Source organism: Lagopus muta, chromosome 5 (genome assembly GCF_023343835.1).
Source record: "Lagopus muta isolate bLagMut1 chromosome 5, bLagMut1 primary, whole genome shotgun sequence".
Taxonomy (NCBI): Eukaryota; Metazoa; Chordata; class Aves; order Galliformes; family Phasianidae; genus Lagopus; species Lagopus muta.
The window spans coordinates 41,906,773-41,932,085 of record NC_064437.1 but is presented as its reverse complement, the minus strand read 5'-3'; the positions used below and the strand labels follow the sequence as shown (position 1 = coordinate 41,932,085).

At 54.8% G+C, this 25,313-nt stretch overlaps 6 protein-coding genes across 7 annotated transcripts; 1 reads left to right on the top strand and 5 right to left on the bottom strand.

Annotated features, from left to right (window-relative positions):
- Positions 1-47: 47 nt before the first annotated feature.
- TYSND1 (trypsin like peroxisomal matrix peptidase 1) lies at positions 48-3,131 on the bottom strand. Its single transcript, XM_048945760.1, has 4 exons — positions 1,843-3,131; positions 943-1,073; positions 607-786; positions 48-530 (listed from the first exon to the last, which is right to left on the bottom strand). The coding sequence occupies exons 1-4, from the start codon at positions 3,036-3,038 to the stop codon at positions 325-327; spliced, it is 1,713 nt and encodes a 570-aa protein (XP_048801717.1). The 5' UTR covers positions 3,039-3,131; the 3' UTR covers positions 48-324.
- Positions 3,132-3,387: 256 nt separating this feature from the next.
- Positions 3,388-7,587, bottom strand: SAR1A (secretion associated Ras related GTPase 1A). Its single transcript, XM_048945762.1, has 7 exons — positions 7,481-7,587; positions 7,276-7,350; positions 6,744-6,863; positions 6,245-6,310; positions 5,147-5,250; positions 4,696-4,827; positions 3,388-4,268 (listed from the first exon to the last, which is right to left on the bottom strand). The coding sequence occupies exons 2-7, from the start codon at positions 7,331-7,333 to the stop codon at positions 4,152-4,154; spliced, it is 597 nt and encodes a 198-aa protein (XP_048801719.1). The 5' UTR covers positions 7,334-7,350; positions 7,481-7,587; the 3' UTR covers positions 3,388-4,151.
- A 190-nt stretch (positions 7,588-7,777) lies between these two features.
- PPA1 (inorganic pyrophosphatase 1) lies at positions 7,778-16,007 on the bottom strand. Its single transcript, XM_048945763.1, has 11 exons — positions 15,872-16,007; positions 15,653-15,717; positions 14,199-14,252; positions 13,898-14,017; positions 12,722-12,808; positions 12,309-12,435; positions 11,377-11,504; positions 10,251-10,336; positions 9,970-10,039; positions 9,051-9,090; positions 7,778-8,126 (listed from the first exon to the last, which is right to left on the bottom strand). Exons 1-11 carry the CDS (start codon positions 15,933-15,935, stop codon positions 8,095-8,097), a joined length of 873 nt encoding a protein of 290 aa, XP_048801720.1. The 5' UTR covers positions 15,936-16,007; the 3' UTR covers positions 7,778-8,094.
- A 759-nt stretch (positions 16,008-16,766) lies between these two features.
- On the bottom strand, positions 16,767-20,155 carry NPFFR1 (neuropeptide FF receptor 1). Of its 2 annotated transcripts, none has more exons than XM_048945728.1 (4): positions 20,031-20,155; positions 18,884-19,174; positions 18,012-18,111; positions 16,767-17,702 (listed from the first exon to the last, which is right to left on the bottom strand). In XM_048945728.1, the coding sequence occupies exons 1-4, from the start codon at positions 20,062-20,064 to the stop codon at positions 16,928-16,930; spliced, it is 1,200 nt and encodes a 399-aa protein (XP_048801685.1). In that variant the 5' UTR covers positions 20,065-20,155; the 3' UTR covers positions 16,767-16,927. The 2 variants fall into 2 exon arrangements, with proteins under 2 accessions (XP_048801685.1, XP_048801684.1); XM_048945727.1 differs by lacking the exon at positions 20,031-20,155 and adding an exon at positions 19,568-19,992.
- Positions 20,156-20,742: 587 nt separating this feature from the next.
- LRRC20 (leucine rich repeat containing 20) lies at positions 20,743-23,597 on the bottom strand. Its single transcript, XM_048946797.1, has 4 exons — positions 23,219-23,597; positions 22,914-23,063; positions 22,371-22,538; positions 20,743-20,999 (listed from the first exon to the last, which is right to left on the bottom strand). The coding sequence occupies exons 1-4, from the start codon at positions 23,298-23,300 to the stop codon at positions 20,848-20,850; spliced, it is 552 nt and encodes a 183-aa protein (XP_048802754.1). The 5' UTR covers positions 23,301-23,597; the 3' UTR covers positions 20,743-20,847.
- A 22-nt stretch (positions 23,598-23,619) lies between these two features.
- EIF4EBP2 (eukaryotic translation initiation factor 4E binding protein 2) lies at positions 23,620-25,256 on the top strand. The gene is made up of 3 exons (XM_048946798.1): positions 23,620-23,805; positions 24,009-24,182; positions 24,256-25,256. Exons 1-3 carry the CDS (start codon positions 23,667-23,669, stop codon positions 24,285-24,287), a joined length of 345 nt encoding a protein of 114 aa, XP_048802755.1. The 5' UTR covers positions 23,620-23,666; the 3' UTR covers positions 24,288-25,256.
- Positions 25,257-25,313: the final 57 nt, after the last annotated feature.

The following is a 25,313-nucleotide window of genomic DNA, read 5'->3' as shown; positions in this document are numbered from 1 at the left end:
CTAATAAACGAAAATTGGGAAAAAAATGGGAAAAAAGCAAAAAAAAAACCAACCCACCAACACCCTTCCCCCCCACCTGTCCCCCCCATGCCCCTGACCCCCTGTCCGTGCTGTGCTTGCTGCTGCGGTGTTGTGAAATAAACGCCCGTGCTGTGTCGAACGCTCCATGCCCATTCCTGGCCCTTCCAGCCCCCTACCTAGGGCTCTGTCCCCAGATATGCCCCGCTTGGGGGGCCACCACGTCCCGCTGACCCCAGCCACCACCAGGGACTCCATGGCTCAGATGAGGGCTTTTATGGAAGCACTCCAATTCTGGGGGAGGGGTCACAGCTTGCTGGGGGGCCGCTGCTGCAGCCGCCATGCTGCCTGTGCCCCCTTGCTGGCAGCATTGAGTGGGGCGAAGGCAGCAGGGTTCCCGCTTCTGCGATAGCGGGCAAGGGGTGTGCGCAGCAAGGAGATGGGGATGCAGAAGTTGAGGTGTGGGTAGGTGGTCCCTGCAGTGTTGTCCCGTGCGTTGCTGGCCACGATGCCTGGAGGAGGGAGATGTCACCAAAGGCATTAACGCAATGGGGACACTTTGGGGATGCAGTGGGGACAGGGGCTCACCTAGCAGGCATCCGTCGCGAGCAGAGAGCAGGGGGCCGCCACTGGAGCCAGCATGCACGGCGCAGGTGCTCTGCAGCATCACCGGGGGGGTTCCCACCACGGCCGACAGCACACCCCCCGTCACTGAGGGGCCACACGCACGGCCTAGCGCCCCAAAGCCCAGCGCCAGCACTGCCTCCCCTGCACCACACCATCGGCGTTAGGACATTCCATCACACCTCTAATGGCACCCCTACACAGGACCCCACTGTCCCCATAGGATGCCACTGTCCCAGCCCCATTCCTCCATGGCATCCCACTGTGCCCTGTACCCCCCGACCTGAAGCTGGCACTCACCGGGTTGGAAAGTGGTGGCAAGGTCAGGGGGCTGGAAGCTGGGCACGCTGTCCTGCAGCTCCAGCACTGCCACGTCAAAGGGGGATTCGTCAGTCGTGGCGAACACCAGGCGGGCCTGCAGGATAGTGTCACTGTGGGTGCAAAATGGGGATAAAATAAAGAAAATAGCAAAAAGCAGGGTTAGGGGTGAGCCATCCCATGGACATGGCCATGGGGATGCTGAACAGTCTGGTCTGCAAAAATGCAAGTTGCACCCTGCACTTCATCTTATATTGCTTCCAAACCTGGATGTGGCCAAAGGGAAGAAGCTCTTTGCTGCAGTGGCCCAGCTCTTTACATTTATTGCATGACCTATTTTGGGTTGCACCCTCATTGCACGGCCTATTTCAGATTGTGTGGCCCATGCTGAGTTGCACGACCTTTGCTGGGTTGCAGACCCATGTTAGGTTGCAAAACCATTGCACGGCACAGCCCATGTTGGGTTGCACAACCACGTTGGGTTGCACACCCATAACATGGCCCATGCTGAGTTGCATGACCCATGCTGGGTTGCACAGCTATTTTGGATTACACACCCTGTGCACAATCCATGTTGGGTTGCACAACTACACTGGCTTGCATACCCATAGCATGGCTTATGTTGGGTTACACACTGACTGCATGGCTCACATCACGATACCCAACCATGTTGGGTTGCACACCCGTTGCATGGCCCATGTTGGGTGGCATGCACATTGCATGGTCCATTCTGGGTTTTACAACCGATGTTGGGTTGCACGACCAACACTTGGTTACACGCCCATTGCGAGACTCATGTTGGGTTTCACCACCACGTTGGGTTGCACACCCATCACACGTTGCCCACCCCCAGCCCCCATCATCCCACGGGGCCACACTCACCACGTGGTGCTGTGCCGCAGGGTGACGCGCAGCGGGGCGCCCCGTTGCAGCACATGCCGGCAGGTGAGCAGCAGCCGCGGGGCCACCAGCGTGCCTGACCCCCAGCTGCTCCCACTCTCTACCAGCACGGCGCAGCGCAGTGTTGGGGCGCCGTGGGCCTCGGGCAGCGGCAATGGCGGAGGCAGGCTGCTGAGCTCGGGCAGCACTCCGCGGGCACTCTGCAGGAGGGCGTGCAGGGAGCAGAGCAGCGCCAGCCCCAGCCCCTGGCCGCCCTGGCAGTCGGCAGTGGCAGCAACGACGGCCACGAGACGCGGCGGGGAGGATGCGGGCGCGAGGGCGAGGACGGGCCCACCCTGAGTGCCGGGCAGGCAGCGTGCATCGGTGAGCAGCAGGGCGCGGTGAGGCCCGGCGGCATTGCTCAGCACACCTGTGCTCAGCGCATTGAGGAAGAGCTCGGGGCAGAGCGCACCGAAGGGCGTCCCGCAGGTCAGCAGCGCCGCGCCCTTGTGCAGCGTGGCTGCCGGGGCCCAGGGCGTCCAGGTACCGCCAGGTGTGTCCAGGCCGGGCACCCGCAGCCAGCAGAACCAGGGCAGGGCCTCGGTGCTCTCCTCGGCCGTGCTGAGCGTGCTGGGCAGTGCGCGGGCGAAGGCATCGCAGCGCAGCAGGGCCAGCGGGCACGCGACGTGCCGCTGCACGGTGTCAGATGGTGGGGCAGCCTGCAGCACCGAGATGTGCAGCCCGCGCCGCAACGCCGAGGGTGGCAGGGCATCGCCGTGGGGCCAGGCGGTGACGTCGGGCTGCAGGAAGGGCACCAAGATGGCAGCAGGGCACAGCACCAGGCCCGGGCTGCGGCACAGGATGGCCCCGCTGCAACTGCTTGGCTCCACGTCCGGCTCCGAGGGGTCCGACACACTGACCACGCAGCCGGGCAGCTCCCATGGTACCGCGGTGCCGTCCTCAGCCATCTGCAGAGCAATGCAGCACGGAGCAACGCGATGGAGAGCGAAGCGACGCGGAGCAACTCGACGCGGAGCAACTCGACGCGGAGCGACGCAGAGCGACGCAGAGCGACGCAGAGCGACGCAACTCAAGCAACGCAGAGCAACCGGAGGCAAAGCAAAGCACAGCGACGCGCCGCCCCACCGCCACCATGGCCGCACAGCGCCGCACAGCCCCGCACCGCCCTGCTCGCCCATTGGCCACCGGCAGCTCCGCGGCCCGACCCCATTGGTGAGGGCGGGGCTGAGCGTGCCGACGTGGCGAGAGGCCGGGCGCGGGCGGGGCGTTGCACCACGGTAGGCGGCGCTGCACGGGGTTGCGCCATGCAAAGCAGCAGGGAGCGCCCACGCTGCTTTTTCTGTGTCTCCACCTGCAGGATCGAACGCAGAAGTTAAACTCTGCCCCCGTCGTACAACGTTCAACTCCTGGAAGCGCAGAAAGTGGTGACTGCTGACGAGTGGCAGGGGCAGGAGGTGCCCGCAGCCAGCTGCACTCGTGCACCTCCACGAAGCCAGTGGGTGAAACACCTGCTGGGCACTGCCACCCTGAGAGCAGAAAGACACGTCTTTATTGAACGCAACGTGAGCTAGACAGCAAGGAAACTTCGACAAAAAACCCACTGAGTAGAAAAGAAACCGCTGCGGCCTACACTAACAACCTTATGATATGCCAGCGTCCAACGCTTCCATGCTGCAGCCGCTGCCGGTGGCCCCGTGGTCCCACAGCGGCGCTCCGAGGGCAGGCAGTGCTGCAGCCCTGTGCCACACGTGCTGTCCCAGACCCTCGCTGTGTCGGCGTGGCACCGTGTGGGCATCCCATGGAGTGCTGGAGCCGGCTGCTGCTCATCGAGGACTTCCATATCATGATGCTGTGTTTGGTAATTTTGCAAAAAGTCTAAATATGTTTTTAAAAAACCCTACAGAGACTCTGGACTAAACAAGATGAACGTTAAAACTAAAGAGTTAGAAGGGATGCCGTTTACATTAACACTTTCTTTAAAAAATAGAATTGCTTTCTCGTTGTTCTTGAAGTCAGCTGGCCACAGTGGTGAGACGCGCTCCTTCCAGCGGCACGGAGCGGTGCCACGTCCTGATCCCGCCGGCCGTGTCACTGCTGGAACCGTGGCACCCGAGGGACGGAGCCACGCGGCGTCCCCGCAGCATAGAAAGGAGTTGTGTCACCACTGTGCAAGGATGGGCGCTCACCAGGTCCCACGGTCGCGCCGCTCTGGGGTTGGGAAGCCTTCTGTGTCCCGACAGGACAGTCCATAGGGAGCTGCGAGCAGGATCAGTCCGGGGTCGCGCTCTGCATCAGTCAATGTACTGCGACAGCCAGCGGAAGCCCTCGCCGTAGCCTTGCCTCTTCAGCACGCTGCACATGAACACCTCCATGGGGCGCGCGTTCAGGTCTTTCAGTGGCACGTTTCCCTGAAGGCCCAGAGACAAATCAGGAGCACGGCCAGCCCAAGGCCATTCCCAAAGCCAGCGGCTGAGCAAGCACCCGGAGTTCTTTGCTGCTGTCACCCAGCACTTCTGATCAACTCTAACTTTTAGAACTGACAATGGGGTGAGGCAGTAAGCTGAACAAAATTTGGGAGTAATAAAACCAGAAGAGCCTGACAACGTGTCAACTGTTGTCAAATTCCAGCGCAGCACCTTATTTCCAACTAGGGGTGCTGTGTTTGCACAACTCGGGATGTTTCAAAACTTGCCCGAGGGCATCACTGTTATTAAAGGTTCAGCCCAGTCAAACGTTTAGGACAAATCCACAGGAACAAACCACTTGGCTTCCAGAGGGCACCTCCCTCTGCAAGGAACATGTACTTGTAAGTGCCCAGACCGCGTGCCTCCCTACCTTCCCCGTGGTCTGTCCGTAAAGCCCGAAGATCTCCCGCAGTTTCTCCTCACTGATGGCCTCGGGTCTGTCGATTTTGTTGCCCAAGATAAGGATTGGCACATTGGATATTGTTTCATCTGTCATTAGTGCCTGCGTGCAAGACATCTTTAAGTTACACAGAGGCAGAACAAATATCTGTCATCTGAGGAAAGCTTTGTTTCGGTAAGCTCTGTGACCGACAAGGGTTATTCCTTGGTGCTACAGCTCCCGTGGGATGGGTCTTCCCAGAAGGGCTTTGCAGGACGCATGGGCCATTTCCGAAATTCTTTAAAGTGTGCTCAGGAGCCTACAGTTACCCCACAGCAAGGGCGTCGAGGCTGCCTCGAGTCCCACCCCACCAAAAAGGAACATTGTTTATAATTTAGCTAGTCGAAAGTGTCAGGGAAAGGAGAAAAAAAGTGAAGTTTACATTAAGCTCAACTTTGGATTCCATAAGCCGGGAGTGATCTGCACAGTCCACCAGGAAGACGATCCCATTGATGGCAGGCAGGTAGTTCTTCCACACCCGGCGGGCTGGAAGGCAAGAGACCAACACCTCCCGTGAGAAAAGCTGGGCTGCTGTGCCCACAGCAGAGCCCCACTGCCCCCTCGGGATTTTGGGGCAGGTTGGGACAGCCAGCCAGCCGTCCTGCTCATGCTCTCCCCGCCTTCACAAGCAGTCAGATAATTGCTGGGTGACAGACGCTTGTCAGCAGGCAGCCAACTCTTGTGCACAGAGAGTCTGTCTATGCAATATTGACGAGTGCTGTTCCTGTTGCAGCAAAACCCCTGACCGTCAGCCTGCTTGTGTGTATTCAGAAAAAAACACAGAAAAACTTTTCTTAGGACTTCTAGAAAGGAAATCTGAAGATAAAAATGCAGTGAATATTCAGAAGAATAAGCCTGTGACATACAAGCCTTCTACAGCTAAAAATATGGCAGGCAGCAGAGCGTGAGCTGGCAGCTTTTTTTTTTTTCGAAGCTGCCAAAATAAAGCACAAACGTTTAGCCACTGAAACAACCAGTTTCTTAGAGCCAAGCCATTTCCACTAATAGCTCAGTGTATGGTAACTGTTGAGTCATGGCCTGAACCACTGATTGATCACCTGGGAAAAGAACCCAGTCAGCCCTGGGAGCACAGGTGAAGGCAATTCAGCTGTGTGACCGGAAGGGGTGGAGCCTGGCTGCACCTCTCTTAGACCCCATTTAAAGGCTGACTGCCACTAGGGAAGGATCTCTTTCTGGGGATCTCTCCTCTGTGACCCTAGATCTTCAGAGACAGGTGAGTAGTCTTTTTTCCTTCCCTTATAATATCTTTCTATGGTGTCAGTCCCTCTATTGTTATACCACTTGTATCGCCTTTCCAGTGTGTTGATCTTTCTGACTCCACCACGGCTTTCAAGCTACAAGCAGTTAGGTACTGCCAATTCCCTTTACCCTCCAGCACCTCATTTTGGGAGATTTTTCCAAAAGTGGCTGGGGAACACAATTGAAATCAGCAGACCCTCCTCAGTGAGCTGGCACTTACCTTGCTCATGGCCACCTAGATCAAAAGTGGTGAAGGTCATTCCAGCGATTGTCAGCTCCTCTGAGGCTGGAAAGCAAGAACACAGAAAAAAGAAAGGAATTATTATAGCTAGTGGTTCCTGGGGATGTGCACCAGCATCACGTGGCCCTTGTGTCAGATACCTGTTCCCTGATGAACTCAGCCACTGAAACTCTTTAATGATTTCACAAATGGGAGAAAATAACTTCCCTGCCTCTTACTTAGGGATGTGCTTATTAATCTGTGTTTCCTATCCCTTATCACACATCCAGGAGTTGAGCTCAATGATTCCTAGATTCCCTTCCAATTTGGGATGTTCTGGGATATTTTTTTTTTTTTATCAGAAGCCCTCTCCCTCCCCAGGTGTGGTGTGTGATATTCACTAACCCACACCACTTCTTGGCTGCTATATTTGAAAGTAAAACACCGATTCGCATTAGCCCCAGAGCAGAGCTGTCACTGGTGCACAGGGCAGACATACTGGGGTGCAGTGTGGGAACGTGCTGGCCCAGCCGGTCGTCCTTGAGCATGTGCAGCAGTGTGGTTTTGCCCGCATTATCCAGGCCCAGGAAGACGAGTTTTCCAGACTTCTTGTAGAGCCCTGGAGGCAAGCAGAGAGAAACACGTCCATGGGTCCCTCCCCAAAACTGGCTGCCACCTGTGCATTCACCATTCACAGTGCTCCGAGAAGAAATAAAAGCCACGAATCTTGGTAAAACAGTGCCTGCAACTCTGTGAGCTCGCTGTATGGTAACGTGATGATCTGTTGCCCCAGAGAGGGGGTCAACGTGAAGATGGGCCGAATGCATCAGCACGCTGCCGACACCGAGGCAGGGCACGGAGTAACACATCGCTTCCTTGAGGAGAGAGCCCACTTGCCCCGGGCCGGCCGGCTTCCTGCCAGCGGGGCCTCACCATCAACCCCTCCCCTCGCCCAGAACGAACGAACGACATCTGCAAGGAGCCGGGACGGCGGCTGGAGGGCCGCAGGGAACCGCGCGGCGGGGCCTCACCCAGGAACTGCAGCACGCTGCTGAAGCCGTTGTAGATCCACTCGAAGATGAAAGACATCGCTGACGATCGAGCGCCTGCGGGGCACAGCGGCAGCCGGGATCAGTGACGCGGCCAGGCCCGCCCCCCTCTGCTCTAAGCCCCCCTTTCCCCGAGATCCTCCCCCCGGTCCGGCCCTCTCTCGGCCTATTCCGGCCCGGCGCCCACCTCCGGCCGCGGCGACCCCGCTCCCGTTCCGCCGCCAGCTCCCCGCCGGAAGTGCGTCGCTCTGCGCCACGCCCGCTTCCGGTCCGCCGCGCTGGCTCCCACGTCGGCCCTGCGGCTCTACGTCACGGCGCGCCGCCACCGTGCCCCAACCGCGGCCCGCCCACCCAGCGGCCGAACGCCGGGTTCGAGTCCCGCGAGCGGCAGCGTGACGAGCATAAGGAACCTCCACCAAACACCGCCGGAACAGCGAGCTCCCCCGTCCCTCAGGGCAGGGAAAGAGGCACAGGACGCACAGAGGACAGTTCAGTAGTTTTATTTCTAACATCCAGCACGTGTACCGGGTGAGCCTCTGTACGTAAAGCTGTGCGGGTGCTGACAGTTACAAAACACCACGAGACCACACACAAGCAGCAGCTTTTGATTGACAAATTATGTCTTCTAGCCTCCACAAGACCCGATACACCAGGTGTCACGGCTAGACAGGCAGTTCTAATTGGTGCAAGTCACAGGCAAGGTCTCCGCCTTGTCACCAGCACTATTCATCTGGGCTACTTCTGCACGTGGTGACTTCACGGTGGGAAGGGTGCAGCTGCTGCACCAGGCATCCTCAGCCTTCAGTTCTTCTGGTAATAGAACCACCTGTCAACTGCATGGGGCACAACAAAGCAGGGTTAGTCCTGTATGGCCGCTCCATGAACTGGGATGGTTCAGTCAGGAGAGCAGCAGGTTCAAGAGAGACCTCATCGCTCACTGCTACTCCTGAAAGGAGGTGGAGATGAGGTGATCTGAGAAGGCTTTTCCAGCCTTAATGATTCAAGTGTGAACTGGCTCAAAGCTGGCTTGCATGGTGTTGCAGACACCACTTTCAGCTCAGCGCTTTGCACCAGCTTCTGCCAATTGCATCACACACCCGACATGCAGTGATACCCTCAGGAAGCCAGCCGTATTCAGCAGGCCATGAGGAGCAGCTGCGTGGCTCTGCCAAGTTGCTGGCAGCACAGCTTCCCTCACACCCATCTGACTCAGCAGGCCTAGGAGTTGTCCCACGGTTGTCATTTGCCCATGCAGCCGTGCACCAGGTCCTGACATGCAGAAAACCTTACTACCAGCTTGCAGCTGCCACTTGCTCAGTGATAGAGCCTTTCAGCAGCAAATGAAGTGCTGCACTCATGGCCATTTTCTCCTCCTCTTTGTGAAAATGAAGTGCTTCCTTTTCTCACTTCACCTGCACTGATGACACTGATGAAACCCTGCTTGGGAGGAAGTAGTGAAAATGCTGCTGCTACCACTGCACTTCAGTCCTCTGAAGTGCTCTTCTTCCAGCATTGAGGGACTGCTACAGATCAAACTTCTCCACAGTGAAGTGGCATCCCAGGTCTCTTGCTCAAATCCCAGCATCATGTACCACAACAAGGAAGTAAGGGCCCAGTACAAGTGATGTGGCAACTGAACAGCATTACTGAGACATGTCTGACAAGGCCTATAGCTGTCAGTCTTGATCCTCCTTTTCCTACAGACAGTTTCCCTGAGGAAGTCCTCACCAGAATGCAATGTGAGTTTGGGAACTTACCTTCAGGTGGGATTGGGTTGGCAGCTTTACACGGTGGTGCCTGAAATGAGAAGTGGAAGAGCAGATAGCAGCTGTTAGTGCAAACTAATCTCACATGAGATCGCTTTGGGCTGTGCAAATCACTTCTAAGCACAGTTCTAGTCATGAGCCACATAAGTTTGTCTGCAGCAGTCAAGACTGGTCAGCTATGAAGGAACACACAAGCTCATGTTCAGCTGAGCCTGGCCATTGCACAGCCTCCACCTCTCCATGCCAGCAGTGCTTTGCTTTAGGTAGATTTTTGCCCTGCTCATACTGCAGGGCCAGAAGACACAAGGCTTTCAAACCAATAGTTAAGCAGATGACCTGACAGAAATCTAAGGAGATATTCTCATTTCCAGTAGTGTTTCCATGCACTGAAGCAATACTGCTGTTCTAATCTTGCTGCCCCTCCAACCACCTTCAGGTTGCTGATGTATTTCATAAGCCTAGGAAGATTCAATCGAGTCCTGACTTGGAATAATGGTACTTAAACTGGGAACATCAAGCTTTTCATAGCAAAACATGCAGGGTCCCTGGCTGTGAGTCTCTCAGAAAGCAGGCTCTCTCATCTCAAAGGGTGACCTGTACTGTGAAGCTTGTGAAAGGTCAAATACTTGAATGTACACTGAGCAGCTGACAGCCAAGCTACAGGTCAGAAATGTAGCCCTTCACACGAAGCTTAGTTTGGATTCCTCTCCCAGGTGACCAAGGGTGAGGAGAAGGCTCTAGAAAAATATCTTACTTGCTCCACATTCATCTTATTTAACCAGAAACAGACGCTGCGTTCAGTCATCCAAAACTTTCTGAGCACACAGTGCTATTCACACAAAGACAAAGGTTTATGGCACCACACAAATCACACCGACACTGGGGATAGCACACATCCATTTGTACTCACTGCATCCACAGTAGCTTTTGCGCTCTCTTGACTACAGCAGAAGGGGCTGCCCGAGACTGTCAGATTTGTGCTGGAAGAGAAAAGTTGCTCGTGAGTACACAGAATTCAAGTCTATCCCACAAGAGCATTAGATGATGGAATACCAGGCATCATTATTGTAGCTGCCTAGTTGCCTGCAGAGATAGCAAGCAGCTAACAGAAAGCGTGTCGGTAGATGGAAAAGGAAATTCCTTGTTGCTTCTGGGAAAGGAGGGAGCATAGCAACACAAGCATTAACCTACCAGCTGATCTCTCCTCCGTCAGTTTTTTTAGCTATCAAAGCTTTCCAGTGTTCATGCGTGCTTTTGATAACGTTCACTGCAAAATCCTGAAGTTGAAGATGAGAACAAACATTGCATTAGGCATAAGCACTAAATCATTTTCTCTGATCTCTGAGTTCCCTGCAATAAATGGCCTCCCTCCACTCTGGGTGGATCATTCAACAGCTGTGTCTATCAACAGGAAGAGACATACAGCTATTCTAGGCTTGTAACTGTTAGAAAAAGAGTCTGCTTCCAAGCATAGCACAGCTTTTTTTCCTTTAAAGCAGTAGTATATACTCAAATGTTAACTGGCCAGCTGGAGATGAAAGCACACACAATTGTCCAAGCATGAAGGCCAACAGTAAATATCCTGGTTTGATACAACACAAAGCCAAGTAAAACACTGCAGCAATGTGTGCAAGGACCCTTGCTGTTACCTTCTGCCTTGATTACAGTTCTGCCCATGCTGAAGGGCAGTGAGATTTCCCAGTCCACCCAACCTGACACAAGGAGTTAAGAGAGCTCTCATTCAGTAGCAGAAGTTATTTGACTACACCCAGAGAAGAAACAGAGACAAAGGAATCATGCTGCTGAGGCAGAGCCCTTTCTGCAAGGGAACCCGGGAACACCTGACAAGCTTTGCTCTTTAGGCCTGAAATGATGAAACATTTTAACTCTCAAGTTTGCCTCCCTCCTTTCCTGGCCTCCTTCCACTGCAGCCTATTGCAAGTCAAAGAGTAACATCATACACCCTCTGCTCCGGTTGGGAGCAAAGAAACCCCATGTTTTCTGCTCTTGTTCTGATATGGAGATTGCCAGCCCTGACGTGATCTTGTGCAAACATCATTTAGAAGACAAACCAATAGTATACAACAGTAGCAGGGCAACAACCCTGTGCTTCTTTGCCTAGTATTTCTGCAAGCATCAGCTCAGAAACAAGCAGAATGGTGGGCTGGAAAAGCAGCAGGAAGAATGAAGGTGGCTACCCTCGGGTGCTGTGGAAACCCACTCTGTCAGCAACTACTCACTCGCATCTTCACACAGCCAGAGCTCAGTTTTTAGGCAGCATACCTTTGTTCACAGTCACAAAGAATGCCGACCCTACCTTATCTTTAAATTCTCCATTAAAAGCAAACTGGTTTTCTGGCTTTCCATCAGGTACTTTGTATCTTCTAAACCAGTCCACGGTGGCTTCTAAGTATCCAGGCTTCATCCTTCTGACATCATTGATATCTGGCCAGAAAGAAAGATTGGTCAGCCAGATCTAACAGCAGAAGTTCCTCTGCTACTGTCCCAGTCTTTTGACCTCTTTCAGCTGCTCCTGACATAGCCCTAGCACTATCCCAGATGCTTTTCAATACAAACACAACCTGGATGCCTGCGCACAGAGAAGGAACTTAGCATTTCATTCTCAGAACAAAGTCACACTGACACATTTAAACAGCTTTGATAAAAGACCTGCTGGACAACACTTCCTTCCACTTACAGGACACCCTTTTCTTCAAGATACGGTGTGTATCAGAAACGCTGAGTCACAGCTGGAACCAGATTGAGCACCTGGTGGGAAGGCAGGGCCAAGCCAGGGGAGCTCAGGTGCATGCAATGCTCCTGGGTGACTGAGAGGGGTGGAGCCAGGATCCACCCCTTCCCAGACCTCATTTAAGAGTTAGCAGTGAAGGTAAGGGCATCTCTCTGAAGATCCCTGTGTACCTGAGGCAGTCTAAGGGTAAGTAGTTTTTCTTCCTCTATTTCTGCAGTCACAGAATCACATTTCTGCTGTTATGTTTGGGTTTGTTCTTATTTACTACAGTCTAGCATTGTGCCACTCTGCTATCATTGCTATACTTTCTATCATATTATAGCATTACCCCCAGCTATGCAAAGGTCTTAATTTGTGTAAACAGTACAGTGTTTTGCTAGAGCTTAACATCCTATTCTGCTACTATGGTCTGTATTGCATCTGTCCAGATGCTAACCCAAAAGTCTCCTGCAGACATTCAAGGTAGGATAGGAAGAATTAGATATGTTCCTCCCTACCGTTATAATTTTCTGCTTCAGGATCTTCAATGTTGATAGCAATTATCTTCCAGTCTGTCTCTCCCTCATCAATCAGTGCCAGTGTGCCTAGCACCTTCACTTTAATCACTTCTCCTCGTGAGCAGACCTACAATGACAAAAGAGTTCTCTGTACACATCCAAGGAATGCACAAAGGAGTTGGTACAAGTTGTCAGAGCGCAGCAAGCAGTCCCACACCACGAAGGCAGCTGTCTCTTATCAGCAGCTCATGAGCCTAAGCTCATGGGGCTTGCACTGTAAGACCTCATCAACAATCTCTGGAGACGGGGAAGAAACATCATGTTCTTAAGATACAGGTGGCAAGAAATGAATAATGACTCTGAGCAATTGATTTCAGGGACATTAATTACAGTTATCCTCTGGAATGTATTACCTTGCTTCCAATTTCGCATACGTCAATCGGATCATTGTCTCCACAGCAGCCAGTGTTTTCATCCTTATGGCCTGGGTCTTCCCAAGTCTACAGGAAATTAAAAAAAAAAAAAAACCACAAACAAATCTCTCCATATGCTGAATAGGGACTCAAGAAGAAGCAAAAGGCAGGTTTATTTCATGCATGCGATTGCCTTGAAGATACAGATGATGGTCCACCCCACACTTGCTTTTCCATCTAGCAATTGCATTACTGTTTTATGGTTGCCTGTAAATGCAGTTTCAAGCCAAGTTCTTATCCTGCCAAGGGTAAACTGGTCTTTCCCACTGACAAACCCTTTAACAACATTTCAGACTTCCTCGCAAATTAAAAAGCCACATAAAGGTGAAGTTCACATCTATAAAGAATGCCCACTGATTTGGTTTCCTGCCTGTTCCTATCCCTACTCATTTCTTAACAGAAGTTTCCTGAACCTCAGATAACAGAGGTGGAAGACAGATGCATGTATTGCTTCCTTTCAGTTAAGCAGCTGAAGGCAGCAGAGCAGAAGTAGGAATGTGAGTCCCACACCCTATGCTACTTGGTGTCTTTCTGCATCTCAGCAGGAGCAGCAAGTGTTTGAAGTCACATCAGGCTCCAGGAGGTACTGGAGCTGAGTCTCTGAAAACAGCTGCTTATAGCATGTTTCTGATCAGGAGCAAAAGGACAATTCGCTGGTTGCTAACTCGCAGCACACAGGGTCTTTGAGATAATCCAGCCTGGGGGCTGCACACCAAGGCTCTATACTGCAGCTTTAGGTCCTGCTGCTCCACCAGGCAGGAATGAAGCACGCAGAACTGCCAGATACCCCCTGTGAGCCTTCAGCTCTCTTGTGCAGCAACCACATCCTGAGCCCAGAGATGAACACCGACTTCTGTGGCTGAACTCAAGGTGAGGAGTGAAGCAGCAGCTACTTGTTATCACAACAGCTTCTTCACAGTGCCTACGTGCCTGCCTCTAGAGATTTCTACCCACAAACATCACTGCTCTCTTGACAAGTTATCCTCATTAGCAGGATTATATGTACAGTTGCAGATGCAGCATTCCACTTCAGACTCTACTCTCTCATGAAATGGTGTCAGAGACGCACATAGGCACACACCCTCCCCCACCTGAAGAGTGAGACACATCCAGTACCTGTGGGATAGCACCATAATTCCAGATATAGCCCTTGTGGGGAAACACATTAGCTACGTAGCGCAGTTTTCCCTTCTTCACATCTTGCTTAATTGGGTTTAAGGGATCCTTTGTTGCAATCTGAAAGAGAAGTTTCATAATTTTCTGCATCTGGCTCTCTAGGAAATCAGTGGCTTTTTCTATGAAGCGAGCTCTAACCTACAGGCTGCAGAGCCTGGAGCCCGCAGGGAGAGCAGGCAAAGCCTGGGGTTAGCAGCCTACTCAGCTCAAGCACTTCAGCCTAGAACTGCAATACAGTTACCTCCATTTTAGCATTTGTCCACCGAGGTACTTCCACGACCATGTTGAACACATTCTGAAGAAAGCAAAACATCCATGAACAGGTGAAATCTCAACACCACACTTCAAAGTAGAGCACATGTAAGTAAGTGTGAAAAACAAAACTTTGTTGTTTTTTTTTTCCTCTAGTGCCAATCCTGATAGATGTCCTGCAGTCCAGTCCATTGCATCATTACTCAAATGTTAATCTCATGAAGATAACCTAGATTGCAGGTGTTCTGAGGTGGCAGCAGGTGAAAGGTCTGTGTTACCTTTCTGCAAAACAGGAAACTTAAGTGGATCAGTGACAGCTGCATGGGTGCAATGCTCAGGCTTACATCATTTCCCAGGTGTTTGAGCTCCCTCCTCTCACAGAAGGGGACATTCTGTGTCAAGAGGTACAGGGATAGGGCTGTTGGGGGAAACACAGCCACGCTGTGCAGCATCTCACTTATGGGTGAGTCCTGTCTCTAGCTGTGCTGAGGGGACGCGGTCCCTTCTTCCTCAGGAGAAAAAAACACAAAACAGCTGTTTCATACTTGAACCTTAACATTTGCTATCAAAAGAGATTATGGCTTTTAACAGTCAAACCTTACCCCCTTAGCATCCCCAAGGCTTCTAATTCCCAGGTTAAGCAGCATTAGCATTACAAAGGTAATACTAGACAGGGAATATAGCACCAGAATTAGATTGCTATTGTGTAACAAGCACTGTTATGTCATTGACTTTGCTCGCACCCCTTCCTAACAAGTTCATTGCATATCCTTAATTGCAGGGGGTCACTTCCCACGTGTAATTAAAATGAAAGTGGATAGCTATTAGTTTTGTTTATACATAGCTGCAGACAATGAAGAATTGGCTGTGCATGTAGAGGATGCTTGGGGCTCTGCACATCTCTCCCTCAGCTCTGCTGCCTCAAGCTACGGACCTGGCTTGGGTGAGACACCCAGCAGGCAGCTCAAGGTCAGTCCCTCAGACAGGACACACGGATGAGGTCAGCACCTCCCAGCCCACGGCTGGAAAAGCTCCCTCCAGTAATCCTCTCTAGCTTACAGTCTGCAGAGAAAGATCAAGGTGCTCAGACACAGTGAGAGGGGCTGGTGCTGCTAACAAACCTGCCAAGTGAGAAACGTCCCTGTGCAGCCTTCCAGCCTGTGGGCAGCACCGCACCCCTGTAAACACGTTGCTCTGCTCCAGTAGCACCTGCAGAGCACAGCACCACCCGAATGTTCCTGCTCTGAGGACCTTTGGAGCACGGTATTTGCTTATGAAGACCAGCGTATCGCTGTCCTTTGATGGCAGTCCGCCTCTTCTCCGAGCAGCCAAAAGAAACGTCGGGGCGGCTCCAACTGCTTTCTGGAGGGTGCCCTCAGCTCTGCAGCCCCTCTGCCTTCCCCATGACCACCCCCTACCTCCAAACCCCGGCGGTCCCCTCACCTTGCCGGCGTCCGCGTACAACGGGATGTCGTGGAAGGGGGAGATGTACCGCCCGGCCGCGTCCTCTGCAAGGCAAAGCGCGGCGCTCAGCGGGGCAGCCCCTAGGGCCTGGGGTCCGCCCAAGGTGAGCGCCCCATTGGGGGCGAGGGGAAACGACGGTTAAGAAGAGGATGAGAAAAGGGACGTGGGGAGCCGGGGTCTGGTGCCAGCCACACTCACTGAAAAACAGGCGGTACTCCAGGCTGTGCGGTGCGGCACGCTCCTCCACGCTGTACCCCGCCATTGCAACACGCTCCCCGCCGCCTGCTCGGCTCACTGCGCAGGCGCCGCAGCTCGCGCTCCCCTACGGCCGTAGCCACGCCCCCGTGTTCAGCCACGCCCCCCAGGCCCGTAGCCTCGCCCATCTCTGTCTGGACACGCCCATCGGCGCCAACCCCGCCCCATTCGGCCCGTTACCCCGCCCCCTTCTCGTATAGCCCCGCCCCCTAGTGGCCGGAGCCCCTCCCGCGAGCCCACCGCGCAGGCGCAAAGAGCCGTCCTGCTGCCCTGCCACTGTGCGGTAGCGTGACGTGGCACAGGGTGACGTGTGCATGCAGAGTGGCGTGGGCTGGCAGGGCGTGGGTGGTATAGCGCAGCCTGCGGGCTGTGGATAGGATAGCGTAGTTCGCTGTGGCATGGTACTGCCTGGCCACAAGGCAGTGCCATGATTCAGCGTGGCACAGCACTGCGTGGCCATGACAGCATGAGGTGGCATGGTCTACCAGTGCCACAACCACACGCTAGTGTCCAGCGTGGCCACAATAACGTAGTATGGTCTGGCACATTGTGGCCACAACTGCATGATCCACCAAGGCCACAAGAGATTGCACAGTCCAGTAGGGCCATAGCAGCATGGCATGATATGACCTAGTTTCGTATGGCAGCACAGGGCCACAACAACACGATGTAATTCCTCTGGGCATGGCCCAGGATAGTATGGAACAGCCCACACATGGATCTTCTCTCCCACTGCCGCGCACCCCACAATGGTTGGCATGGGCTGGGTCAGTGGGGGACTTGGAGACATGACATCAGCAAGTCGTGCCTTTATTTTAATAACTTTGTAAATCCCTATTCCCTTCCGCTCCCCAACAAGCCCTTGGGTTGGACACTCACTAATCATCACATCAAGACCCCAAACCCACAGCAATATGGGGTTTCCTCCCTAGTATAGTGTCATGCACGAGGTCCCTATCTAGACCCACGTCTATCAGACAAACTGGTGGCCACAGCTGCTCAGCCATTCCATGCAGGGATGCCAGCCCGTCGGGATGCCAGCGGCCTCGATTCCGAGTGGGGGGGAGAGTCGCTGGCCTGGGGCTGGGTGAAGACACGGTTGCGGGCACCATAGGGCCCACGGTGCCGCCGGCGTGGTGGCAAGCAGAAAGGGGCCCTAAAGGCCTCCTGGAAGCCTCGTCGGAAGTTCTCATTGAAGTATCCGTAGATGATAGGGTTGGCGCTGCTGTTGAAGAAGGCCAGCCAGTGGGCAAAGGGAAAGATATAGCCGGTGACCAGGTGCAGCTGGCGCTCGCTGAGGTTACCATAGTCTGTCAGCAGCATCAGTGTCCAGAGGGGCAACCAGGAGAGAGTGAAGAAGAGGGCCATGATGATGAGCATGTTGATGACCTTGGCCTTCCTACGGGACACCTTCCTCCCCTCGGGCTCCTCAGGCCGGGTGCTGCGGGCAGGTGCCGCTGACTTGAAGAGCTTGAAGGCGATGCGAGCATACATGACAACAATGAGGGCAAGGGGTGCCACGTAGATGTGGGAGAAAAGGACGGTGGTGTAGATCTTCCTCATCTCTGTCTCGGGCCAGGCCTCCCAGCAGGAGTACAGTGGGTAGGAGTTGTTGTAGGTGTCCACCATGAAGTGGTGCTCCTCCCTGGTGACAGTTAGGGTGATGGCGGAGGGGCACATGATGAGCAGGGCCAGCACCCAGATGATGGCGATGGTCACCAGGGCTTTCCTCAGCGTCAGCTTCTGCCGGAAGGGGTGGACGATGCAGCGAAACCTGTGGGATTGGTGGGACCTCCTTATCACACCTCAAGGAGGCAGCCAGGTGCATTAGCATAGCTTTGACCTGGAGGCTCTTTGAGTTTCCAGTTCACCATCATCACATGTCTGTGAGCAAACTGGGAGATGAAGAGAGTGGGGATGTGGTGCTGCATGGTGTCCAAGCTTGGGAAGAGGGCCATGTCCACAATGGGATACCCCAAAGGAAGGAAGGTAGCCCCATGGTGGGACTGGAGTCTTACGTGCATTGGGAGTTGCCCAAACAGCATGCAGGATGAGGTGTCAGGATCCCCCCATCCCAACGTACCTCTCCACCGCGATGGCCACCAGCGTGAAAACAGAGGCAGAGACAGACATGCCCTGTACCAGGCCACTCATTTTGCACATGGCATTATCAAAGGGCCACCCTGCAAACACAGAGGGAGTGTTGGGAATAGTGGGCTGGTCCCTGTCCCCGTGTTCCCCCCACATCACCCCTGAGGTTGAACACGTTTGGCTCATCAACATCCATCAGCAACTCCCTCTAGATGTCCCCATCCACCATGTGATGGTAAATCCTGGTCCTAAGAGGGGGAGCTATATTTTTTTCCTTCTTATTCATACAGACATGGACTTCAGCAGTACCAAAAAAAAAAAAAAAGATGTGTATTACACTTTCCAGAAGCTTGTATAGCAAGGTTTCTGTTGGACTCCAGCTGTTATCAGAGAGACTGACCTTTAGGTCCTTGATCTGCTGGGCTTTAATTAGTTTTCCCTACTAAGGTGTGGCACAGCATTGGGACACAGATGATATCATGGAGTCAAAATGCCACCCAACCCCTTTTTACCTTTGAAACGTGGTGGAGTGGGAAAAGACCCTGTGGCCCCTTGGAAACAGGAGGATGTGATGCCCTGCCTTGCTTGGGCATGGGGCCACAATTAATAAATTGCATGTGGCAATAAATACATAAATACTCTGCCCTGGCTGTGGCTTGTTCCACTCAATATAATAGAAAGCAGCCTTATGGCTTTGAACCTCCATCAGATATATCTGAATGCCCACCTGCCACCCTCCTTGAACTCAGCACAAAAAATGGGAGAGAGTTTTGGAAGTGGCCTCCTAGGGAGAGCAAGAAGGAAGTGGATGGTGTCTCTCAACACTTCCCTTCCCCATCAAGTCTCACCTCATGCCCTGCTCACCTGTGATGAGGTTGTCCACCAGGGTTGTAGGCATGCAGAAGATGCCCACCAGCAGGTCACTGATGGCAAGGTTGAGAATGAACATGTTGGTGACCGTCCGCATCTGACGGTTCTTCACCACTATGAAGCACACCAGGATGTTGCCAATCATGCACATGAGGAAGATGAAGGTGTAGGCTAGGATAAACATCACAGCCACAGGTGAGGAGTGCTGGTAGTATGCCAAGAAGGTGTAATTTTCCTTCAGGAGGTAGCTCTCACTGGCGTTAGCCCAGCTGCCATTGGAGGGGTCTAAGGAAGGGAAAGCAGAAAAATGAAGATGGAAGGGAATGAAGCAATGGTTCCCTTCTTTTCCTAATGCCCTCAGAGGTGGGAAGTCCCAGCCATGTCTCTCCTTCCAGCACATGGGGCTGGGTTAGTTCAGCAGGTGGGATGGCTCGGTGGTGTGGATGTTCCCCAAAGCTCAGAATTAATTTTTGATGAAAGGTTAAAGAAGGCCGGCAGGAATCTTGTTCTCAGGGGTTTTCCTAGGGATCATGCAAGGAAAGCAGGGCATGGTGAGAAGTCCACCTCCCACTGCACTACAGTGCTCAGACCATGCAGGAGATGCAGGAGTATCCAGGTAGGAGGACCCCCTGTACTCTTCCACATGCAGCCTTAATTATACATAATTATTATAATTACCTGCAGCCAGGAGAGCTCCTGCTGGATGGGGGAATGTCATTTTGCCACTGCAGACCTACTGGGGGAACAGATCCATGCACCGGTCCCCGGCAGGGATGTGGGAGGCTGCTGAGCAGGGGGAGAGTCACCCTGCATGCTCATTGGCTGCAGTTTTCAGGCAGGAAAAGGGAAATGTTGGACTGGGCAGCAGCAGAGCCCGCAGCAGCATTTCCTAATACCTATATTGAGCCCAAAACTTTGCCTGACTTTATCACCCTGGACTGCAATCCCTTGCAACGTTACCGGGTGAGAAATAAGAGGATGCTCCGAGAGGGAAGTGGAAGGAGAGCTGAGAATAAAAGGCTCTGCGCTGGATGGGAATGCGTCCTCCTCGCACTCCTCGGCGGTGAGGACATCCCTGGGTCGATGGGGAAGGAAAAACCGCAATGAAAGGAGGAAAAGGGATCCCTGCTTTGTGACTCACCCCTGCTTGGCTCCGGGTGCTGCAGTGCCTGCATCGGGAGGTGGGGAAGGAGGTTTCCTCCTGCCGGGGGTCCCCGCCGCTGAGCATTGCTCCTGTGCCGCCGTCACCACTGCTTGCGGATGCGGCAGCGGCTCGAAGGAAAGGGGGGGAGGGGGGGAAAGCATCCTCCCATCTCCATGGATACTGGGGTACCCACAGGCGGCTCAGTCGGCTGGAGGCTGGAGCCGGTGCAGTTCTGCTCGCCCCCAGCGCTGCAGAGGTGGTCACCTGGCTGCTCAGATCCCCTTGCCCCCCCCACTATGTCACACCTGGGTCTGTAGGGCAAGGCAAGTCCAGAAGTCATGCTGCCCTGCGTGGTCGTGGGCATTCCACGGCTCCTTGGGGGAACCCCCCAGCATGCTTCCTCCTGGCAGAGGATGCAGGGAAAGCTTTCCCTCCTACATTCCAGTGCCTGGGAGCTAAAGGTCCTCCTAATGCCCCGCAGCACCATGCTGTGATCCCCCTGCATCCTGTTCAGAGCCCCCCAGCATCCTCTCCGTGACATCCTCGCAGTCCCTTGGCACCCTCCTTGCAGCTATGGGGAGACACTGGGACACCACCCTGAACACATGTACACACGTGTGCTGATCACGGGGACTGTGTGGGGACTTGGGCTCCTTCCAGCCCATTGCTGGCAACCAATAATCCATCAATGCAGCGAACACAATGCACATAACACATTTAATCAGGCATTGGGCACATCGTGCCAGCAGCTGGAAGCCACGGGGAACTCATGGGCCAGGGGGCACTCCTCCAGGCACCAGGCAGCAGGGTCATGTCAGGCAGTGGGGACATTGCCCTCAGGTGACAGCAGCAGCTCAAAGGGGACCAGGGGCTGGACGAGAAGGCGTACAGCAGGGCACACAGGGTTGGCACGCAGATTGAGGCTCCGCAGTGAGGACATGGTGGCCAGTGCCTCTGTTGGCACCTCTGCAAGGGGGAACAAAAGGAACAGGATTTGTGAAGGGGAGGGTGTTTTTATTAAAAAACAACAACAACAACAAAAAACCAAAAATAGAACAGGTTAAATGAAGCTGCAAAGCCTGGTGCTGCTCATGGCAATATGCATGGGCAGCAAGGAGCAGCAGCAGTTCCCATGCTTACAGCTGCCTGCACCCTGCTGCCAGCTGCTCCCCCTCCTTGTCCTGCTTTACCAAGCAGAATGGGTGGAAAGGATAAAACAGGCATTAAAACACAGCAAGAAAGAAAGCAAGAAGCCTCTTTCATAATTAAAGCCAGCGGTAATTTTTCTTTGATCAGAATATAATGATAACAGTGAAAAAATCCAGCTCGCTGGGATGAAAGGCTGCTGGGGAACCAGCAGGCATCGGAGGAAACCAATGATGGTCCAACCGGGGAGTGTGCAGCTGCCTGGTGGCATCACCCCTAGCATGAAAAATAATGCTGTGGTATCACTGCAAGGAGCAGGGAAAGGGTTAAGAGCCCTGACGTTAATATATGCATCACTACTCTGCAGGTTAAGAGCTCCTTGAGATGAAAGGGTGGCTGGCAGCACTGAAGGGCTCTTTCCGGAGCCTAGGGCTGCAGGCAGGCACTAATCGATGTGCTCATCCTCCTGTTTCCCTAGAGAACATCACCCGCTGCCTTGAGCTGTGGCTCAGCGCCTCCCAGAAGACTGAGATCCCCTCCAGCAGATATCTTGAACCTGGTTTGGCCCTGAGAGCAGTTTTGTCTCCAGTGCAGCAGAAGGGAACGGGCAGAACCAGGAACTATGTGTGGTTGGGATGGCAGCACCACAAACTGGTGTGCAAAGCCGCCACCAATCAACCTCCATCACCTTCTGTAGGCTACCATGCTTTTATCCAGAGCAAGATACTCAGTTTGTTATGGAGCTGAGTAGTGCAACCTGGGTCCTGAGTCATAAAAGGTGGACAAACCTTCATCTCCACACCACTAAGACATGATATGCTGCTAGATAACAGCATGAGGATGAACTTTCAGGTGCTTCAGCATCATCTCCAAAGACAGAGATGATGGTGGTCTTCTACCAGTCACAGCAGCAAGCAGAGGGCTCAAAGCTTGCATGGCCATCAAGGAGAACGAAGATGTGTGCTGGCTATGCTCATGCTAATGGGTTCTCCTTAACTCTGCTGTTGAGCACAGTGAAGAAGAGGTAAATGTAAAAAAAAAAGCTCATAAATCATACAAAAAGCTCAGCCTTTGGAGGCTCTACAGTAACCCAGTGGACCATACATCCATTAGCCATTAAATGGAGGAGCCCCGAGGGGTGGTGAGATGGTCACATCCACCACTTTTCCTCGCCAGCCCCCTCCCTCTCACCTGTGATCTCATTCCCTTCCAGGTTGATGTTCTCCAGTGCAGGGGCAGCCGCCAGGGGCTCAGGGAAGTGCCGGAACTTGTTGTGGGCGAGGTTGATGGTGCGCAGGTGCAGCAGGGAGCCCAGCTCCTGGGGCAGGCGGTGCAGGAGGTTGCCCTCCAGGTTGAGTTCTGGAAGGGGAACAAAGCTGATCCTCCATTCTCTGCAGCAAAGCTCCCGGCGGGGGACTCCTCCAGCAGCCAGGGCTGCTGTGCGGAGCTGTATGTAACACAGATCTGCTCTAGGCTGGTGTGCTGACAGCCTGTCTCCTCACTACACAAAAGACCCCGAGGTGCTGGGGAGTGTCATACAATCATAGGATGGCTTGGCTTGGATCTTAAAGATCACTGCACTCCAACTCCCATGTCACGGGCCGGCTGCCCTCCACCAACTGCGTTCCAGAGCCGTGGGATGTGGCACTGAGGGATGTGGGCGGTGGGCTGGGTGAGCTGAGAAGGCTTTCCCAACCTCAGCGGTCCTGTGACGGCAGTCTGGCCCGCGCTTACCTCGCAGCTGGCTGAAGGTGATGGCGAAGCGTGCGCCGAGAGCCTTCAGCTCGTTGTTAGCCAGCGAGATGCGGTGGATGCCCTGCGTGACGCTGCGCACCGCCTTGTAGATGCCGGCGGGGAAAGCCACCAGCTTACAGTCGGCCAGGTCTGCGGGGACAGGCGGGTGAGCGGCGGGGGCAGCTGCACAGCGCCCAGCCCCAGGCTGCCAAACACGCGGCCCTCCTGCACGGCGGGGCCCCGCCGCACCCCGGCGTGGTGCGGGGACGGAGCGGCGCGGCACCCCGCCGGGGCTGCGGCCTTACCGAGCGTGTCGCCTTGGCTCTCCACCGTCTCGTTCACCCTCCTGGCCACGCGGGCCACCGCCTCGCCCATCCTTCTCTGCATGGGGGCGGCCGGGGGGGGACACCGCGGGCGAGACGGAGGCGGCGTTCCCCGCTGCTAAAAATAAAGCGCTGGGACATGTGCTCTGCCGGGGCGGGCGGGGGGGGGTGCGATCCGCGGGATCCGCGGGGCTCCGCGGGAGCGGAGCTTCGCGTGGGGCGGCGGGGAGGGCGAGGGCTCTCCGGTGGCCTCCCGTCCGAGATAAAACCGTGCGGACCGAGCCACGTGGCTCCGCTCCCCGCGCCGGGAGCCGAACCCGGGTCCCCCGGGCGAGAGCCGGGAGCCGGGAGCCCTCCTCCCCGCTGGACCACGTGTGGCGGCGGGCGGGGATGGCGCGGCCCCGCCCCGCGGGGACAATAGCGCGGGGCCATGGCGTCGGCGGGCGGCCGCCAGCACAGCCAGAGCCGCGCCATCCCTGCCCGCCCCGCGCCGCACGGAGACGCCGCTTCACTGCCGCCCGGCTGCTGCACCACGCCCGGCGGCACGCTCTTCTCCACCACGCCGGGAGGTAAGAGCGTGAAGCCCTAAACTGCGCCCCGGATTTCAGCGCTCCCCGCGGCTGGGCCCCGGAGGGAGGCTAGGCCGTGCCACCCGGAGGGGGTGAGGCTGCGGGCGGAGGGGTTCGGGGTCGGCGGGGGTCCCTAAGGGCGGCACGCCGCGGGGGAGAGCGCCCAGGAGACACGGACGCGTCCCCCGTCCCTCCCGCCGCAGGCACCCGCATCATCTACGACCGTAAGTTCCTGCTGGAGCGCCGCAACTCGCCCATGGCGCAGACCCCTCCGTGCCAGCTGCCCGACATCCCCGGCGTCACCAGCCCCGGGGCCAGCGACGAGCCCAAGGCCGAGCCCACCAGCCCCAGCAGTCAGGACGGCAAGCCAGCGGCCGGTAAGCGGGCGGCCCCTCCCGGGCGTCCCCGAGCAGTGGGATGCCCATGTGCCTCTCTTGGTGTCTCTTGCAGGGGACGACGCGCAGTTCGAGATGGACATCTGACCAGGCGTTCGCTGCTCTCCTTCGCCATTGCCCCGTTTATTGGTCCGTTGTTGTTTTTTTGTTTGTTTTTTCCCTCCCGTTTCGTTTGGGTCTTTCGCCGCATTGCCCCGCTCCATCCCCTTCTCTTAACTGGTCTTAAGGAACAGTGCCTGGAAACGGAGGTGCTGCCCGCTGGGCTCCCATCCTGGGCCTTCCCTGGGAAGTTTCAGCAGCCACGGCACTGGGAAGGCGCCGGCACCTCTGTGCAGTGCATACTCTCGGGTCCAGATTAGACCCCTCTGGCACCTGGGCTCCCAATTTCTAAGGGGCCACACGTGGCACAAAGCCCTCAGTTTTCCACTTTTTGGTACTAAAAAGAGGGACAACCACGATATGGGGAGAAGGGAAGGCTGAGCGGCAGCGTCTCTTCCCTCAAACCCCAATCTGTGCCATGGGGTTTGGGGTGGGCTTCATCGCCAGGTGCTTTTGGGACGCTGTGAGCAAGCGAGTGCGAGTGGAAGTACGATGCGCGTGCGGCTGAGTGCTTGTGACACACACACAGATATATATGTTATATAGAGAGAAATATATTTTTCCTTAAAATGCTGGCCCTCGGAGGTCAGGCACGGCCCCGGAGCAGCCGGGGGACGCAGTGTAGCGTGGGGAAGGTGATGGCCATCAGCCACGCGGTGCCTTGTGGGACAGCTGCTCTGCGAGCCAAGAAAAAAAACAATCAAGGACAAAGCGAACTTTCTACAGCTTTCTACGACGTTTCTACGACTTTCTACTGATTATTTTTCTCTTTTTGTTTTGTTTTAAACGGGATTCTGGCTGAAAAGCAAGGAGTGCCCAGCGTCTTGGGGCAGCTTCTCTGCTGTTCAGGGTTGTCGGTGGGTTTTTTGGTTTTCCTGTCTCCTGCACGGGAGGAGGAGAGCTCCCACCGGTGGTTGCTGTTACAGTGAGGTCAATAAAGATCTTGGTTCTACGACAGTGACACGTGTGGGGTTTCTTTGGCCTTAGCCCCATTTATCCACGTGGTGATTGCTC